This window comes from Stegastes partitus, unplaced genomic scaffold, assembly GCF_000690725.1.
Source record: "Stegastes partitus isolate 25-593 unplaced genomic scaffold, Stegastes_partitus-1.0.2 Scaffold1236, whole genome shotgun sequence".
Lineage (NCBI taxonomy): Eukaryota > Metazoa > Chordata > Actinopteri > Pomacentridae > Stegastes > Stegastes partitus.
Genome location: NW_007578967.1, coordinates 181,911 through 202,392, shown reverse-complemented (window position 1 = coordinate 202,392; position 20,482 = coordinate 181,911). Strand labels below are relative to the sequence as shown.

The following is a 20,482-nucleotide window of genomic DNA, read 5'->3' as shown; positions in this document are numbered from 1 at the left end:
AATCATGAAAACTGGGGGGAAAAACTATTGTAACTTTTTTTTAATTACCATGTGATAATTTACAGAGGTACAGTACAAAATCTAATGGAAGCAAAACACTGTTTCATTAAAATGCATCCATTGTACTGAATGCGAGCACCATAAAAAGCATACAAAAAGTCTTCCCAAGCTATCTGTTTACAAAGTGACTGGTTAAAAAAAAAAAAGAAAAAAAAAAAGAAAACCTGTAAAAAATATCTCTCAGTGGTAGAATATATCTCACCTTTCACCCACAATTACCCATGGCGAAGAGCCATATTTTACTTGCACGCTTACATTACTTACAAAAAGGGTATTCTAATTTCACATCATGCCTATCACATACAGTATGGTCCAGATGGAATAGTAAACAATCATTCTTAATGGCGGTTTGGACAAAGAAATTTCTAGCTCTATTTGCTCTCTCCCTAATGGTCCACAGTTTTTCAATCGTCCAGCACTCAACCAGGAGCGCCGGAGAAGCATTCAGTCTCTGCGGTGAGCCCGAAGGTGTTTTCTCTCTGCTCTATTCACTCCCTTGGTTTGTGGTGACGCCTGACCAGCCTTGCTCTCCTCTTCATTCCAGCTGCAAAAGATGAGGCGAGATAATTAGGGGAGAAAAAATGTCAAGGTGGAAAGAAATGAAATGAAAAGAATGGGTGGAAGGACTCAAAGGTAGATAATGGAAAGGAAATCCTTGAGTGACAGTTTGTGGTTGGATATCTGACTTTTCCAATCATATTTTCCTGCTGTGATTTTGTAGTTTTTGGCAAGCTCTTTTCAGGCCGATCCAACATTGGTGTTGATCAAACCGTCATCACCTAATTATGGTCTTACCTGGAGCTTTCCTGGCAGCAGCGAATCTGCCTCCCTCTGTGAAATGAAGAGAGGCAACACAGTCAGTCAGTGCAGTTGGACACGCAGACACAAAACCTGTTCAGATCTGCAGTTATGAGCGTTTACCTTGAATGATTTTGGTGATTCTCTCTGATTCCTCATCAATCAGATTTGGGTTGCCGTGGATGGTGGTGATCCTGGAGAAGTCTGGACCTGAGCAATCAAAACAAAACACATTAGATCCAAAATACAGATTTGTTTTTCCTCACATACAAAATCATGTTTGAAGCTACATTAAAAATACATGACATTCTCTTTCTCACCTTGCACATGAATAAATACAGATTGATAAACATGATTATTTTAAGGAAAAAACAAATGAAATAGACCTTTTAGGTATAAAGTGTTCATGTATGGACACCCTACCCTCAATGATCTGAGGCTCGTTCGCCGTGGCGTATCTGGCTCCACCTTCAGACGGGCAGCGGAGAAGGTTGTTGAAAGTCATTTAACGACTTAGCAACTGTACTGACTGACAGACGAACAGACTGACAGGTACATACACCTCCTAAAACACCTCCTCCGCCACCGCCAACACATAGTCAAGCACAAATGTGCAGTGTTTATGAGCACACACACATATACTTCCACACACATGCACAGGGTGCAAAGTACAGGTGTGCAGTGGGCGCTCGGCTCAGAAAAACAAAGGGAATTCTTTGTCTTTGTCCACAAACTAAAGTGCAAGCAGTTGAAAGCTCACCAACCCCTGCACCCACAAAAATCAAAGCCCCAATGATCTGAGCTCACCTCCTCAACTGGCACATTATAATTTGCACACTGCTCACACATACACATCACATCTAAGCTAGAAAGATTGTAATGATAGCATTCTTGTCTGAGAGACAAGAACATGGACAATGGAATGAAATCAGATGGAGAAGTGGTGAGATGAACAGACATCCAAATCATGGTGCACCACAGTCAGGAGAAGAACATGTACGAACACTTGGAGTTTGAGTTATATAGTTATGTTCCGAACAATGAGCCCACACAAACATAAGCCACAATGAGCTTGCAATGTTTAAGTTGTGGCTTGCCAAAGCTTGTCATACTATATTGTACAGTCCTCACAGGAACAGATTGTTCTAGTGCTCTCTGTGCAACACAAATCTACATGCCCATTTACACAGCATATTATTAGAGATTCCACCAGGATGCAATATATCTGCTCCAGCTGTGATTAAAAGATAGATAACAAAATGCAACTGTTAAGAAAAAGAAAATTGCACAGTAATCATAATAAACAGTTTTCCTTCAGGGTGTTTTAACATGGGGGCAGCTACACTCTTGTAGATAGACAGATCCAGCTGCACATTGTAATGATGCTCTGCTTGGGTAAATTTGACTTTGCATATCTCAATTAGGGGCAGCAATTAGTTTCAGTTTGTGTGTGTTTGTGGGTTAGTAATGCAGCTATAAAGAAGTTTTATATGTCCCACAGTGCCACTGAGAGTCTTTCCTGCCTTCAGCAGATATGTCCTTTCTGGTTTGCCGCAACCCTGACTTCAGAATTTTGAAGCCAGTTTGCTGTTTCAGTGAAGTTAGGAATGCTGTGGATGCTTTTAAAGAAGTTGAGAAACTGAAAAGACAGGCTCAGGCAGCAGCAGAAACTCTGGCTGGCACTTAGCCAGCCATAGCAGCACAGGACGTAAACCATCTGGGTTGTTGGGTTTGTTTTTGAACCACCAGTGGAAAGCAAGACTTGAAGCCTCAGAGATAAAGAAATAGCTGGAAACTAGCAGTTAAACCAAAACAACCAAGTCACTGCTTGTTTTTAGACATAGATAGCACAGAAATGACTTCTGTCGCTATCTGTAGTCATTATGGTGATGAAATATGTACAAGAAAGTAGGGACAGTCACTGCAGTACAGCAAGAACGGTGCACACCATGAAAACGATACGGATGTCCGATGACTTGAGTGATGATCATCAAAGAAATGTGAAATGCAACGTAAAATGAATTTCACATGAGGTGATGATGCGCAATGGACAAAAGGACCATGGCTGCAGTTGCTGAAAAAGCTATTGGTGCATGAACGTTCATCATGCTCTTCATGGGAGAATGTTAAGAAAACTTACCCGTAATCCTCTTTCCATCTGCATCAACCTCCGTACCTGCAGGTGAAGGCAACGTGCCGTCAAATCTATGCTGAAACCTCATTTGCACTCAAAAAATGAACAATTTAAGGATTTTCTGAAAGTGTTCTGAACTTACCCTCAATAACTCTGGTAACTTTGGTAATAGTAGGCTCTCCCTTAATGACCCTGGTTACTTTGGTGCGTGAAGGATCCCCCTCGATGACCCTGGTTACTTTGGTGCGTGAAGGTTCCCCCTCGATGACCCTGGTCACTTTGGTGCGTGAAGGTTCCCCCTCGATGACTCGGGTCACTTTGGTGAGGGAAGCATCCCCTTCAATAACTCGGGTCACTTTGGTGACGGAAGCATCCCCTTCAATAACTCGGGTCACTTTGGTGAGTGAAGGTTCCCCCTCGATAACTCGGGTCACCTTAGTGAGTGCAGGATCTCCCTCGATGACTCTCGTTACCTTGGTGATCACAGGCTCGCCCTCGACCACCACCTCAGTGACTGTTGGCTCAGTCTCTATGACTCTCGTTACCTTGGTGATAGTCGGCTCTCCTTCAATGACTCTGATCACCTTTGTTGAATCAGGTACTGTAGAGAGGGAGAGGTAACATGAGCGTCCCTTAAGAATGACAGAAAGAAAGGTTATCTCTAAAACACTCCCACTCTCTATTAGGAGTGAAGAAGGAGGCAGGAGGCACAGTATGTGCAGTAATCAAGGCACATTAGAACACGCAGTGGAACAAACAGAAGCTGGCATGCGCAGGATATTAGATTGCATCACTGCAACAGCGAGAGGTTAATAAGTGCTGCTTTTACACTCCGCGGTCCAGCAAGCTGGTCTCTATGGACAGGTTTTCATTTTCTCCTTTGGTCGTAATTAGTAATTTTAAAGTACTTTAAACATCAGTTACACATTTTTAGTGTTTAAAAACCCTTGACTACTGGTTGATAAATGATACGTGAACACCAGTCAATAAATATCCATCTGGGGCTGGAAATCTTTGTAAAATCTTACAAATCCCACTTTGAATGAGTTTCAACAGAAGCCTCAGCCAGGAACATTCTTTTACTTCTTTTACAGTGTCTGCTCCTGAGTGATGATTTTTTACGTGACAGTATTTATATAAGTCATAAAGAGATGAAAGCTGACAGATGTGCGTGTTTTATCAGAGGGTTTTTCTAATCTTTGGCCTGAGGTCCCTTGATACTTGGCCCAATTCAGTAATCGGAGCCAGAATCTGTCTTTCAAACACAGTCATTAAGAGATTTTTGTAATTTATGCCTAAAACTGTGGCTACTTCCTCTTGTGAGTGCATGCTATTTTAAGGATTGTATATCATTTGGATGACAAATTATTCCACCTAATGACTAAATGGTAAAGATAATAAAATGACGTATTTATGTGTGTATTAAGTGAGAGTGTATACATCAATAAGAGGAATAGCTAGTTTGGTCTCCCAAGATGAGCCACTCTTCCTATTCAGGAGGTCTAAGCTCATCAATCATAATGCTGTGCAATTTAATATTGTGCATCGGATGATACTGCAACACAGTATTTCAGAAATTAAACTGTAGCAGCTCATAAAAAAGTGCATGATGAATGGTGCATTATAAATCTGCAGCTACCTTCTATTACCTGTCATTAAAACAGACGCAGACAGAGCCGCTTTAAAAGTAGTAAATCTTATGTCTCCTGAACCCATAAACCAAAGTGATGCCTGCTTGTAAGCTCTTTTACAAGTGGATTAACCAAAGAATGATTTTTCCTTTTTCAAATTCTTTAGTTTGATTAAAGACAGAAGGCCTAGAGAATGAACACTATTAGGCCAAACAGTGGAGAATAGCAATCCAAGCTTTATCAAGCATAGCATTTGCATTTTCTGTTTATTCGTAGCAGAAAATTGCAAACCCTGAGAATAAAAACCCCTGGAGTCCAAGACCTTCCGCTCTATAGTCTCAGTAATTCGCCTAATCGCCTTTGAAGACTTCATCTCTCCTATGTTACCCAATACGTCAAGGTATGCTCCCATTTGTGTGGAAGTGCATTACACACAGTCCAGCTGAATGAGCAACATCCAAGAATCCTCTATGGTCTCTGACCCCGTTCTACTTTGACAGTCTAATTACTGCATCCCTAAAGGAACTGATTAAATATGCCAGGAAGTCCAAATGGACTTTAGCAGTAGCGGAAGTTCAAAAGCAGTGGAAAAAAGAAGAAGAGAGACCAGGCAAGAGGCTTTAATGGAATGATGATAAGCATGTAATATGCATGTGGTCGCAGGATGGATTCCACTTTTAGAGCAGATGCTTACTCTTGCCTTAAAACATCAGTTAGTTTCAGAGAAAGTCCTGTTCCCTAAATTATGCTAAATCCATTTCACGACCAAATTTGATTCAAATCTTTCACTCGTGTGGTTAGTTTTAGGTCTTACCCTCAAAATAAGTAGTAGTTGTGATGGTTCTCTCTGTGGAGAAGCAAAATTAGTCAGAATTGTTGGACGTTTAAATGTATTTACACATCATACAGCAATAGTGGCACTAATTAAACTTACTGAGGAAGGTAAGAGGGATCTCAGCATAAGAAAATCCAGAAACAAACTAAAGAACAAAAAGCAGAACAGAATGGAAATCATAAGGTAAAACACACACCAATGTAAAGTTCTCTCTGACCTGCACATATTTACACACACATGTTTTTGCTTTCTCTACCTGTATCTGGATGTACTTAATCAGCTTCCTCAGGAGGACCAGGAGGTCCTGACGGCCCACAGGAAGGTCTATAAGGGTCACATAATATATGTATCAAACAAACCAGAATGCATCCTGGCACAGAGTCAACACTGGTATTGTATGAAGCTCTCACCCCCAGGATACAGAACATTCTTCACCACATGGATCACTCCGTTTGTTGCCATCAGGTCGCTGTCTGGCACGTCCACAGAGTTCACATGGATAGAGTTGTTTACCTGGAAAACACAGTAAAGAAATCTATTTTTCAAGAGCTATAAATAAATAAAATAGCACACGAGTCTATTGTGAGTGATATCTGGGAATTCCATGTATGATTCATTTCTGACAATTTAATTACATCCTGGGAAGTGACTGAAGCTGGATGAGCTGAGTCAGCGGCAGGTTCCATTCCCCCTTTCCCTCACTCCCCCATCAACTTGAGCCACATCTCTTTCAGCCTCGGGTCATTTAAAAAAAAAAAAAAAAAAACTTACCACAGATTTCCATCAATCCCTGTCCCCTCTTTTGTTTAACTGATTGAAGACTGAATAGCTCACTCTCCTGCTGCTCAAACAAGCTTTCCTGTGTCCGTTAAGGAAGTCCTGTAGGCCTGATATGAGACCTTGACTGTGAGGGCGGGAAGGTAAAATTGAGGTAATGGGTGAAATGATGACAAAGCTGACATGGAGGCTGATGAGCAAAGCAGACAGAAACAAATGGCAGGTAGAGGGTGCCTGAATAGGAGAGAGGGAGTGGTGGGTGTTGGGCGTTGATGGAAATGACAGGAAGCCAGGTTTTTTATTACTTTTGGCTTTTCTCCAGAGATTGAAGTAGATTCTCCAGCTTTGAAGTAGATTAGCGCAGGCTCTTTGATGCTATTGTTTAAATGAGAATGTGGGGAAAGATTGAGTTTAAGTTTCACAACGAAGGCTCGGGATGCATTTATTTGTGGTCATTTAAAATTTGATCACAAATATGCTGTTAAAGGAAACATCAACCCTTGGATATCGACCCCTATGCTTGTTAATCCTCTACATTTCTCCATAAATTGTGGTGGTGGCTGTGACTCAGTTGGTAGAAAGGTTGTCCTCTGATTGGAAGGTTGCTCAAGCCTTAGCACCTCCAAGCTGCAGCAGTTTTCTGCAATCACACCTGAAATTTCTCCAGGAATTACCCTGTCTCGTTACAGGATAGTGGTAGCTCAACGGTTAAAGCTTTCAGCTACTGAAAGCAGTTGAAATCTAGCAATCAGCCAACTAGTTTGTGAGGTTTAATCATGGTTATGCATCTTAATCAAAAGGGGAAATGAATGACTGTACAAAGCGCAGACACATTTAGGAAATCACTCATTTTACTTTGATTCTTAAGACATGAATGAACACTGAAATGATGACGTACAGATATAACTTGCAGGTTGTTGCCCTGGAAGGTTTTGAGCAGGTTGGTCACTCCTCCCTCTAATCCTCCATTGATGAAGACACCATTACTGAAGTGGTAGAGGAGAATGGTTCTCAAAGCATTCACGTCACCTGTCAATGAGACCACAAGGCAAACATTTCAATTTTATCCGTATGTAGTGCCAATTCACAACATAGGTCATGTCAGTGCACTTCACACACTAAGGTCAAGACCTTACAATATTATAGGGTGACATCCAACAAATGCAAAAGATTCTCTTTCATCACATAACTTCCCATCAGGATAAAAAGCTTGATAGCAATCCCCAGTCTACAAAAAGGGAGATGCATGAAAGGATGTGGATGTGTGTTCATTTTGGTGGTGAACTCACTTTTCAGAAGAGCAAAGTCCTCTTTACTGAGGCCATCAAAGGCATCGTCAGTTGGTGCAAAGATGGTGTAGGAGCCTTCCTGCTTCAGCAGCTCATCCAGACCTGCTGTCTCCATCAGCGTCAGGAAAATCCTACATTTATTCAAGTAAAACGAAAAAAGAAGGGAAAGAAGAAAATCATCAGTTCATCGACTCAGCATACAGGACTTCAGGAGTCACATGAGGCCTAAACGTAAGAGCAGCAAACAGGTGGATTTTTTTTTACACTGTTGGATTTAATGGAAATGATAAGGGTGATGTTAGGTCATCCACAAAAGTAGAAAATAATAATAATAATAATAATAATAATAATAATAATAATAGTAAAAGTAAGGCAATTTGAGCACATAGTCATTGTACAGTAGACAGTGTCTGTTTTTTTTCTACATTTACTAGTTAAACTGTCAGCTTCAATTTCTAAAATCAAGGCGAGTGTTTGCATTACTGACGTCCAAAACTCCAGCCAGTCAGGATATTAAGTCTATATATATTTCCCAGGAGGGAACCAGTTCAAACTATAATGACACAATGACTTTTGCTACGGAGACCAGATTATATGTTGTATTTGGACCAAAAAACGGTCCTTTTAGTTACGAGGATTAGAGTTTTGGCAGCAGAGTTCAGGCTGGGATTTGCGTGACTTGTGTGGTCTCACTGAGTCACTTTCTTCAATTATCCCTCATCAGCCTCGACTGCTGCCTGTATGTCACCATAGAGGCATTAAATGTGACATGCTCATTTAAATTATGCCTATTCCACAGCTCAGATCCTCACTTCAAGGCTTTCTTTGTCAGCTGCTTTAAAGACACAAATCAGAAAGTGACCGAGAGCAAAGGGAGAAGAATTTGACCCCAAACAGGAAGCAACAAACACGTCCCCTGGTTAAAATATATTTCTTGTCTCTGACATGCAAACTGTGGTTTGACACTTTTAAAAAAAGCGTTAAAAAGCACGAAAGTGTCCCAGCGATAGCTAATGCTTGCTATCATAAGCTACCAGTCATACCAGACTGTGATGAAATGAACAATCCTATTTATAAAAGTTAGTGTCGTGTAGCATCTTTTTAACTTCTAATTATCAGGAAAGCAAATGAATAAACACTTGCCACGTTTCCACATAATTGTCAAGCAATTATGTGCTTGACATAGAAAGAAAAACAAACATGCCAATTAGGTGTGTTACTTTGGAGTGAACAACTGTATAGTGTTGTCAAAAGGTGGTGGAATACGTTACGTGTGTTATAATATAAAGAGTAGAAGAAGGACAAGTTGCATACTGGAAACAAAACCAGTTGTTTGCCTATTGCCAAAAAATAAATAAAATTGAAAAAGGTTGAACAACCAACTCCTCTGATGGAAAAGTGGAAAAAGATCTTTAGGAATTTTGTGCCATTGGGCAAGTTGTGACTGTTTCGTCGTGCCATCTGGTATCGGGCCATGTTTCATGTTTCGGGTCTTGAAGCGGAATAAGCTGATTAGGGTTAGGTTGGCTACATTCGAACTTATTTGAAAAGTTGCTTCCATCTCATATGAAGTGCATTAACTCTGTTTTGAAAAAGTGAAAAACTACCTCAAGCGAGCGTAAAAACTGTTTAGAGATTTTTTTATTTTATTTTTTAGAATTTTGCTGTTTCTGTTAACTCTTTCTCATGCAATACTTGCAATAAGTACATCTGGTATGATTTGTGAAAAATGTAAAAACAAGTACTGCAAAAAGTAAAATAAGGTGTTGTTCTTACTTGAAGCGTCCGTCAGCAATCAAGAGCTCGTAGAGGGTTTTGTCGGCCGGTTTGATGATAGACTTCATAAGATGGAGGGCCCCGTTGCTTCCCTCCTTACCTCCACGTGTCATACATGCATTTTCTATGCACACAGCCTATGAAGAGAGGAACATTCAGGGAGTGAATTTACAGCTGTAAATGTCACTGTACAAATCTGGTAACAATTTTATATGAGCGAAGAAGGGCTGTCACACTGTCCTGTTTGACTGCAGTCAATCAAACAGAACCGTACAGTGTTTCTGTGAAGAAATCAAAGCCAGATGATTGTAATATCCACCAGAGCATAAAAAAACACTTCATCTGGACTAATTAGCTGTTTTACTGCAGTTGTTTACATTTTAAAGACAGCAAAATCGTGTTAACACATGGTAAGGGACCTAGTAATGGATTTCAGATTTCCAGTGAGCTGTTGCTTATTCATTGTCTTTCACCTCTAATTTATCTATTTTATGTTTCTTTCTGACTCCATTTAACTCTCTGATGCAACATTACACACAAACAGACATAGTTCTCACAGTGCGGTAAATGAAGACTCTGAGCAGTTTGCCAGCAATTGTTTCCAGCAGCTGTCCGTTGTAGAGCTCGCTCAGGGTGACTTTCAGCTTCAAGATGTGGTTTTCCAGAATGATTTTCAGCAGGCTCTGGTCTGTTGACATCACCTCATCTGACAAAACATACAGTAAAGTTGCTGATTGGGAAACACCACATCCTCAGTCCTGATGAAATATTTTCTACTGTGTATGGCTTCGTGTGCTGCTCTGCTGCACATTAGAACTAGTTTAGACTTCCAACTCACTAGTGAAGGCAGTGTTGAGAGGAGCGAGCAGTGTGTACTCTGTCTTCGGACCCAGAGCAGCAGCTAAGTCGAGTTCGGACATCAAGTCGATGAAAGTGCTCTGGGATTGTCCCATAAGCTCCATCACTTCCTTGGCTGGTGGGAATCACACAAACATGTCACGCTGATGATCACACAGAAATGATATGGCCAAATGAATTTCAACAAATTCAACATGTGATTTACCTGAGTTAGGGACGAGCACCTGGTCTATGAGGTGGATGACGCCATTGGAAGCCACAATGTCTTTCTTCAGCACCATCTTGATGCCATTGACAGTCAGACTGTCGCCATCGCAGCCAATCTCGATGGTGCTGCCCTCCTCTGTCTCGTACACGGATCCTGCCATGATGGCTTCTGCACACTGGACGCTGTTCAACAGGTGATAGTTCACCAGAGCTGAGAGGTTTGATTAAAGCGTGATAGAGACAGAAATAGAAACACAAGCTGATCAGATTGCATACTTGTAAACTTTTCTGCTTGCCTGTAGTTATTTTTGTAATGTACATATACTATACAAGATTTAAAGCTGTCAAAGGAAACACTAATATTCTGTCTGCTCTTTTTGAAATATTTAGGCACCTCTGTCAACATTTACATATCCGATTACACCTTCAGATGAGTCCATCGGTCAAACTAAGCTTGCAAAACTGCCTTATTAAAGCAATACATTGACAGCGTGTAAAAAAATCTACCACAAAAATTAAAATGTAATCAGTGTCGTACTGCCAGGAAAAATTACTCAGTGGTCCAAACAAAGCAAAAACATTATCTTGCCTTTGTAAATTGTCCTGACATGACTGGTCAGTGAAGTCTGTTGCCAACTGTGGGAGAATTTATCTGAGGATATATTGTTTCTCAGAGGAAGCCGCTCGCTGCTCATTCCCATTACTCAGCAAATACGCAGATAAGCTCTTCCCTTTTTTCACTGCGTGGTGTCTGGACATTCTTGTGTGTCTGTGCGTGGGTGTGTGCTCATAGTCCTTTACTTGTGAGAATTTTAATGAGCACCTAAGTTCGCACATCATCTTTTGGTAGAAATTTGGAGAAAGGGGCTGAAAGATGCTTTCAGTGGTTTACTTTTTGATTTGACAACAAGCTATCAACACGGATTACCTCCCAACAAATGAATGTTACGTGTTATCAAAACATCAGCAAGAGTCTACTGCCATGGTAGCAGCCGTGTCAGGATGAGCGTAGGCACAATGGTCCTTTGTTAACTTTAGGATGTTAACACGCTCTCCAAAAATGTACCCACATGTTGATGTTTATCTGGTACTCTCTTCTTACAATGATCACCATCCTAGCTTAGCTTGATAGCATGTTGACTGAAATGTATAAATAAATACAGCTAAACACAAAGAATGTCTGTGACTGGAAAGAATGTCATTAGTATGTAGCTAGTACGTAGTCAAAGAGAGTCAGGAGATTTTACCCAGATGATCGCACTGGATGAAAAGTCAGTGGATTATCTAAGTAAATCCACGTCATACTTAAGAGAATATTTCTTACTTTAGCAGATTTAATGGAAACATATCCAACAACTGAGACATTTTACTTAAAAAGAAAAAAAATGTGAAACCCAGTGTAGTGCTGGAGGAAAAGTTATGGTATTCCAAAACGTATTATGACTACTGGGACAGATGAATATCTGCACTATTTTTTTTTGTCAATTCAGGTAGTCAATGTTGATATACACCAATCAGCCACAACATTAAAAAAAATTATTTAAGTCCCCCATGTGCTGCCCAAACAGCTCTTAATTGGCACGGCGCTGAGGAATTTGGAGGCCTGGCCAATGTCTTGGTCTTCTGTTCCTCAAGTTGTCCCTGTTAAATGCAGGATACATTGTTCTGCTGTTGAGGAGTGTCGCTGCCATTAGGGGGGTGTGCATGGTCTGCCAAAATGTTTAGGTTGTTGGTATGTCAAAGGAACATCCACAGGACACAAGGTTTCCCAATAGAATATTGCATTGTTGATCAATGTTATCCACTTCACCTCTTGGTGGTTTTAATGTTATGGCTATTTTGGTGCATTTCGTTTTGTATGTGAAAGTTTCATCTGTTCGTAGAGCGCAAGAAAAAGACTAAGCTACTTGTTTATATCATCATTAGTGTATCTCCTGTTGTACCTGCAATAACAGTCTTGTCTGCCATGATACGCTCCAGGTAGCCTGGGCTCAGTTTGTCAAAGGCTTCATTAGTTGGAGCGAACAAAGTATATTGGCCAGGCTGGTCCAGCTTGTCCATCATATCAGATGCTAAGGCTGCAGCCTGGGAAGAAAAGCAACATTTTGTCAGACTGAGAAATGCAAAACTGTATTGAACAAGTGATGCAGTTGTTTTGCTGTGGCACTTTGTCGGTGATTTCTACAGATCAGTGTACATTTTACATACGCTGAAAGAGGAGAGCTCATCGTTGACGTCCAGGACTTCCTTGATGGTGTTACCCACAGCGCTGATTACCCGATCGATCACATGTACCACACCGTTTGTGGCCACCTGGTTAGCATGGATGATCCTGGCACAGTTCACTGTCACAACCTTCACAGAGAGGAAATGTGTTATTAAGCTGTCAGGGCCCTTCATAGGCATAATTCAAGTACTCCTGCAACCTGCAATCCTGCATGAACTAACCCCATTTGAATAGTGGTTGATGTAGAGCCCCAGGTCATTGTACATGGAAGTGAGACTCATGCCGTTCTTCAGGTCTTTTGTCAGAAGACGACGGTTCACCATGTGAAAGTGAAGAGCGTTGTACAATTCGATGTTCACGTTGCTCTCCAGTGCCGCACGTACATTCTTTGGAAATCACAACATTTGTCAAAAAGCAGCGACTGTGTGTGTGTGTGATGTTATTATTGCACTTTTGCTCTTGTAGAAAATGTCCAGTTAACTCACAGGCTCCAGCTGATCCCAGGCATCGTTGCTTGGCGCGAACATGGTGAAGGAACCTTTGCCCTCGATTTCCTCTCTCAGCTTGGACACATCGGAGTATTGCTGTGTGTTTGTAGCCTTTACAAGCCCCAGCGTGCCATACACATGGTCAATAGGAGCCACTGTGAGAAGGCAGGGGGATTATTACAAAAGTAAACTGACATCCTGAGCTGACTATGAAACAATGGTTGCTACCGAGAATAATATTACTGGACCAGATTTGGGCTGTGGTGTCAACCACCTACCTGCAGGGCATCCTCTCATGCCCTCCAGCTTCATGTACCCAGGACAGCATTCGTATAGGACCACACTGCCAAGAAAAGAGCAGAAAAAATGTTAGACTTATGAGTGATTGATCACGAAAAGAACGAAGAGAAATTAATTTAATCCTGACGCACGCTGTACAAAAGACAGATTTCTTTGCTGTTGGAGAGCTGCACATTACAATGCTTTGTTGTTTTTGCAATACCATAAATAGAAATAAAACAGACAAAGATGCAATGTGAATATAATGCAGGTTAAGAGAACAAAAGAAACTTCTCACATCAACAATGCAGCAATTACAGCTGGGGAAAAGAAAAACAACGTCGGCAAGCTACAAGAGAATGACGAGCGTTTGGATTCATTGAAAACATCCGAGACGGGAAAGCAAAGTTGCACAAAGAGGTTTCCCATCCTACTCACCAAATAATAAATCCATTATCATGCGAAGCCTATTTGGAAGTTAAAAGTGAAGAAATGGTGGCGTAAGAAAACATCTTAGAAAACGGCAATAAACACACAATTAACATGAAAGCGGTTCATTAAATGCTTCCACAAGCAAACTGACAGCACACAAGTCCCAGCAGGCCGATCACAGAGTAGAGCTGGGCTAACTTTAAACACTTGCTCAAGACATTTGTTCAGCAGTCAGCCAATGTTGCTTCCAATGGCTCACGCAACAGCAGTAAACTCAGCAAATAAAACAGTCTGATATAAGAAAAAAAGGACAGCAACAGTTATTTGTTAGCAACAAAGTCAAAACAGACCCTGAATCATATTGCATTGAAAAGTTGTGCATTATCTCTGCATTATCAACTCCAGGCTCTTATGCTGCATAAAATATGTAAAGAATCAGCTCAGTGGGCTCTCACATCAGACAAATCCAACACCACAGGCTGAGAAACTTTACAGAAACTAATAGCCACCACATTCCAAGAGGAAATCAAAGATTTACAGTACAGACTTCATGTTCAAGATACTGTAACTGTGCTAACATGAAAACCAGACAGGGCTGTCTGCTGCCCTCTTGCCATTTCTCCTGGGCCATTAATCTCATTCCTGAGGAAGCTTTCAAGAAAAACAAAATCCAGATATACAGTCAGCTTCTTGTGTCCATTTAGTAGATTTAGATTTCGGTGTGGAAGGAGCAGCTTATGAAAACTTCTGAAAACAGAGCTCAAAGAAGCAGAAACATCCTGGCAGGAAACTGGGAGGACCCGCGAACACGAAGCACGCCAAATGAGGTGTGCAGTCGACTCACACTCCTCGATCGGCCCATTCGGTTCGCAGGAACTCAAGTTGCACTTTATTCCATGAATGACACTATGAGGTGAGAGGAGGCTGATACCGTGAGCCACAAGTCAGCAATGTAGGTTTAAGAGAGGAGATGAATTATGCTTTTCACATAAAGTATGACTGGGACTTTTCCAAAGTTAACACACATCTTCCAAGATGCTAACAAACTAGGAAGTGAGTCAACACTGGATGCTCAACAGCGATCCACCAGAGAAACAGCCACTGAGCTCTTGAATCAATTTAATAGGGGGTTTAACCCAAAGCACTTTATAGGTTCCAGTTGGAGCTTTCGGTGTGTTTACTGTGGAGATTTGTTTAGAGAGGTCTCCTTGGAGCTTATTACACATTCAGTGTGTTTGATGCAGAGCCCTAAGCTTTCCTGCTCTCTGTTTTACCATGGAAATACTGGGTGTCTATATGAATGCAGAGCTTTCTCTACATAATTTGCATCCAAAACAAATAACTGTTTGCTTTCCTTTTAGGAATGAACAGTAGTGATATATGATGCAAAAACAAATTACTCCCTTCATAGTCTATTTCAGACATACACACATAAAGCAGCATCACTCACTTTCTCCCCTCAGCTTCCTCAAATGACTCACGTGTTTTGGCAAACTGCTGTAATCCACTATAATGGGCATTTGTGTGGTTATATGTGTGATGATACTGAAAACCCGGACGTTTTATGTGCAATAGCTGCGTTGCTTATAGAGCAATCATCCTTGGCTTTAACACTAATTTCTATAATGTGAAATACAAAATTATCCACGCATGACTGGCTGTCAGGAAGGTATGAAGTCATCGCTCTCCAGCTGCGCTCTGACAGGATAATAGATGCAGTAGACACCAGAGACACAGCTAGCCGGTGCGCTGCGACCAGAACTCTGGCAGTGTCGCTGCATGAAATGGCTCAATGTGGCTTCCAGATGAGCAGATGTGCAAACGTGGGGCACGGATGCACACACACACACTGTCGTTGCACAGAAACACTAGCTGGGGGGTTGTCTGGCATCACATCAAAACAGTACAGTTTTTTTTCTGTTACATAATCAATATACCAGTCTTGTGTGATTACTGTGCAAACATTTTCTTTTTTTAAATACATACATCCCAGGGAGTGGACTGTACATCATTAAAACGACACACATTCACAACTTTTCTGACAGTACTGTGGATCAGCTGCAATTAATAATCATCTGCTCCATGCATGTTCAGTCCAACACCTAAAACCCACCACTTTGAAGAAAATTGCTTCCACCTGAACTTCCAGCAGCTCTGTTTAAGAGTCCCTGGTGGAAATTAGGGCATCAACAAATCCCTATGGTGTCATTATATCCCAAGTAAAGAAACAGGAGAAGACAGCGCAGCGTATGAACATCATTTATCCTTTGTGGCAGTGTTTTTAAGAGATTCCCTCCAGGTACCCTCATAGCTTGTTTTAACACCAGCTTGTTTCTACACCAACCCACTGTGAACTCGCCTTGCCGTGGACTCAAACACTCTGTCCTAATCTCTCATCAACACCAAATCCCACTCAGACATAACCACAGCTGGCTGGATTTCCTCCACTGCTGCTAAACAATGTCTTCACTGTGACCACAGAGGCAGAGAGAGATTCTTATTGCATTGATGGTCTGTTTCTGCTGTATTTACTTCATATTGTCATTTGATATTGTTTAGTTGTTTGCTGATGGAAAATATGAATACTTTGAATACACATAGAGCACCATATTTATGAGATTATTGGTTGATGTGATTTTGTTTATAGGTTGTTACTGTAGGCATATTTTAGCTAAGCTCTCTTTATACATGATCTAAGTCAGTTTTATTTAAACTTCTTAAAACATTCCTTCTAAACCCAAAAGGACATAAATAATCAAAGAAACAGTTAAATGGGATTTGTCATACTTTACTAATCCCAAAGACAAAAAACAATCAAACATATCTGATTCCTTAGCAACCCTCATTGCCCTCCTACCATTTACCCTCATCTGATTCAATCTTATCTTTTAATTCCTGTGTGATCCCATGTAATGTTATCTCCGTATGGTCTCCATCGTACTGTCTTGGAAGAAAATGACACACCCCTGCACTCAAATCATGCTTTTATCCATTGTCTCCCCTATCTCCTCATTTTCAGACTTATCTACACAGCAACAGGTGTTCCAGTCGACTGCACAAGTGAAAAAAGTGTGAGTCTGCATTGTGTTCTTGTGTGTTAATGACAGAGAGTGAGTGAGAAAGAGCGTGCCATTTTTTTTTTTCTTTCACTCTCCCACTACACCAGGCCACCCACAAGGCTGATGAGCTCCAGCCGAGCCTTACACTCCACATTTTTTTTTTTTACTCTAATAATCAACTCATTCCGCACACTATGTCACAAGAAAATACTGTCACCAACTAATGACTTCAAACCAGCACCACTGAGTTCTAAAACAGCATTTTCACTGTAGGACACCTTAACCAACATTTCTAAAAAGTAGCAGTTTCCAGTTGCAGTTTCTTATAGCTCACCCAAAGCATAAATCAGAAGTAAAGAGCAACTTAATTTCATCCACACAAACACTCCATTCACACACATACAGCACAAATCAAGCACTCGCTACATGTGCCAAGAACCTAAATCTGGCAAAGCTGAAGATGAAATATATCTTCTGTTTCACCTAACTGCGAGACTAAAAGCACATAGACTGATGTTTTTCCTGAGTACCTGAAACATGTTTGAATCCAGGCATCAATCACTGCTGTGAAGCGCTTACAACATCAACAGGCTCACAATGGAGTGAACCCCTGGCCACAAGGCTACAGAGCACGCCCAGACTTGAGAGGAAGGGAGAGGTGAATGAAGATGAAGAATAAGGGAGTTATACAGTGCATGCAGAGTTTCCATGTGTAGGAAACTGAGGGTGTGAAATCCAGATGCAAAGGAAATATGAATGTACATATGCTGAAAATGTTAATTATTTATAACCCTAGCAGATCCAGATAGGTGGGGTCAAACTAAGCTGATGTCTGCTCGATAACAGTAAAAGGTGAGGAGGTTAGCGTGGTGGTGGTGGAATCCAACCCAAACATCAAATATTGATGTTCGTCTGGCTGGTTTGGAAAATGATGCTGGGAATGGTTTACACTTTGGGTCGGGCCATTTGGACTGGGTGCGGATAACAATTTAGCCGTTTGATAAAGACTTACGCCTTCTTGCCACAGATGGAGCCTTTGTACCAGTTCCTGCATGTGCTGAAGTACTTCTTCTTGGTGCCCACGACCTGCTGCAGCGCGCACACATTGGGTCTGCAAGAGGAGGGAGGAGAGCATGATAAGGGAGTGACAAAGAAAGTGAAAAGCAGGGTGAGGAGGGAAGGCCAGGATACGGGAGTGCATGAGGGTGAGGGGCGTGGGGAGGGGAAGGAAGAGGGGAGGTTTGAAGGATCAGAAGATAGGAAGATGTGAGGGGTTGTTGAGTGAATGTTTGAAAAGTAAAGAAAAATGCTAATGTTTGTGTTTCTAGCAATGCATATTAGGATCTAGCTAATAACTGCAACTAATGCACATAATTAAAACATTTTTATGTAATAGAAATTAATTTCAGCAAGCAGTGGCAGCCCATTAAAACAGCTGCTTAATTTCCACTTCAATTCGATTTGTAAATACTGAATTATGCATATTTTTTTGTAGTTGAAGACTGAATGAATGTCAGAGACAGTATTGAGTTTTCCATGATGGCTTTAATCAATATTTTCATCAATGTGGCTGACCTGTTTATCAAATTGTCCTCTATGCGAGTTAAAACCACCTTTAAAAACTAGCACACAATATAAAATCTGACACACTGAGCAGTCCACACATCACAAATCAAATGCAATTTCTGATTTAACATGTGCACACTGATACAAACATGCTGATCAGGACTGTTATCTGCAACAACAACAGCAACAACAACAAAAAAGAAGTAAACTCTGTTCTTTAAAGTTTGCTCTCCCGTCTCCTTACCCTTCCTTCCTGGCCCGTATGCGGCTGTGGGTGACTATCTTGTCATAGGCTGAAGAGTCGACGCTCCCCAGAGAGCAGAGCGCCACCAGCACTAAGGTCACCACTGGCAGCTGATGCATCCCGGTCAGTTATCAGTCCTCTGTACTGCGAGGGCACAAACACACACTCCTCTTGTCTTTTTTTAAATACACACACAAACGCACACACACCCCAAAAAATACACAGGAGATATGGGAGCACACGTGAGAGAGGGAGCTTTTATACCAACAACCCCCCCACCTCTCTCTCTCTCTCTCTCTCTCTCTCTCTCTCTCTCTTCCTCTAACACACCCACTCCCTTTTTACTCCCTCACTGTCTTTTCCATACCATTACGTCCTGCTCTCACCCGCACACACCCTTCTGTTCAGTGAAAAATCCTTCCTCCAGCTCTGACTCCAGCTCATTGTCTCCTCCTCCCTCATGTCGTTTCACGTGAATTTTGCATGAATTTTCTTGACCACCATCACATCCCAGAGCACCAAGGACACCCTGTGATTCAAACTTTACGTGGCTTCACGCTCCTGAGTGACTCCTCCAACTGTGAACTGCCCATGAAGCGTGCTACCACGACAGAGCTTGTGACCTGGCATCACAATTAAGAAAAAACATGAATGAGAAGAAACTAATGAATACACATAAAGGAATGTAGATGTTTCATTACTGATTTAAAGTTATGATATTTTGCATTCACACACAAACACACATATACAGGCACTAAGAACACCTCAGCTATCTGTCCTTGAGACATTTGGCAACAAAATGTGTGATTTAAATTGACTGGAATGTCTTAATAGGGTAAATTGTAAGTCATTCTCAAAGAGCCATATTAGGAATCTGTGTAGATCACAGTTTTGCACTTGACACTGCGCTTGACAGAAACCTGATTGTATTTTTATCGTACGCCTCCTGGGATACCGCTCTCCTCCCTTTTCCCTTTTATGATGTGGATTCATCATTTCCACCAGCCTTTCCTCCCTCGAACCCCCGTTTGTGCTTCTCCTCTCGCTTCATCCTCCCCGCTGTCATGTTCGTCGTTCATCATCTCAACTCTTACCTGGTCCCAACTTTTCCCCACAGTATCTCATCGTTGAAGCCAGATCTGATACAGCTTCAAAGTGAAAAAAACCTCTCATGAAACAGGCTCTCCCTGGATGGCGTCATGTACGGTCTTGACTTCTGAACATGAACAGGTGTGCTTCAGTCTGTTGATTCTGTGAAAGAAGAGCGATCGTTCAACAGATGTGACCGCAGACAGAGTGCACTGAGGTTCTGGCACATGTTCTATTTAGGATACAATAAGGTAGGAATCAGGGTGATTTTAACAAGTCCACTTCTGGTTGTTGATTAAACTCCTTAAACTCATCTTTGTCTATCAAAGTTACATAACTTTTCATTTTTTCCCCCATAAAAATACCTAATATGGCTTAAATGTACAGCAGCGCTACACTGTTTACTGCACTGCTTCCTCTAGAATGTGTGAATCTTCACAGTTCCCACCTCTCGCTTCAACTACTCCTCTTCAATCACTGTCACTCAATCACACCAGCTCACCTATGACTCTGTTCCAACGCTGCAAAACTGTTCTACGGTACATGATTGCAAGTAGTAATATAGGAGTAATTCAGACACATATGTGAGAACTACAACCTGACTCCAAAGAAGAAATGGTTCCTTAGGTTTGTATAAAACCCTGTAAGTCTAAATCCATGTTTTTGAGCCTATGTTTACTACACTTGCAGGTTTAAGGTAGAAGTGCTCAGCCATGGTATTGATTGCTTACTA

General features: G+C 41.4%; 1 protein-coding gene across 2 annotated transcripts; it reads right to left on the bottom strand.

The window, feature by feature from the left end:
* Positions 1-25: 25 nt before the first annotated feature.
* LOC103369076 (periostin) lies at positions 26-18,903 on the bottom strand. Of its 2 annotated transcripts, XM_008297679.1 has the most exons (23): positions 18,661-18,903; positions 17,863-17,961; positions 13,359-13,423; positions 13,078-13,235; positions 12,814-12,978; positions 12,574-12,720; positions 12,309-12,450; positions 10,364-10,576; positions 10,139-10,273; positions 9,858-10,006; positions 9,301-9,437; positions 7,525-7,655; positions 7,134-7,264; positions 5,869-5,971; positions 5,715-5,782; positions 5,558-5,603; positions 5,438-5,470; positions 3,135-3,593; positions 2,999-3,034; positions 1,282-1,326; positions 982-1,068; positions 856-891; positions 26-604 (listed from the first exon to the last, which is right to left on the bottom strand). In XM_008297679.1, exons 1-23 carry the CDS (start codon positions 18,777-18,779, stop codon positions 549-551), a joined length of 2,760 nt encoding a protein of 919 aa, XP_008295901.1. In that variant the 5' UTR covers positions 18,780-18,903; the 3' UTR covers positions 26-548. The 2 variants fall into 2 exon arrangements, with proteins under 2 accessions (XP_008295901.1, XP_008295902.1); XM_008297680.1 differs by lacking the exon at positions 1,282-1,326.
* Between the last annotated feature and the right edge of the window lie 1,579 nt (positions 18,904-20,482).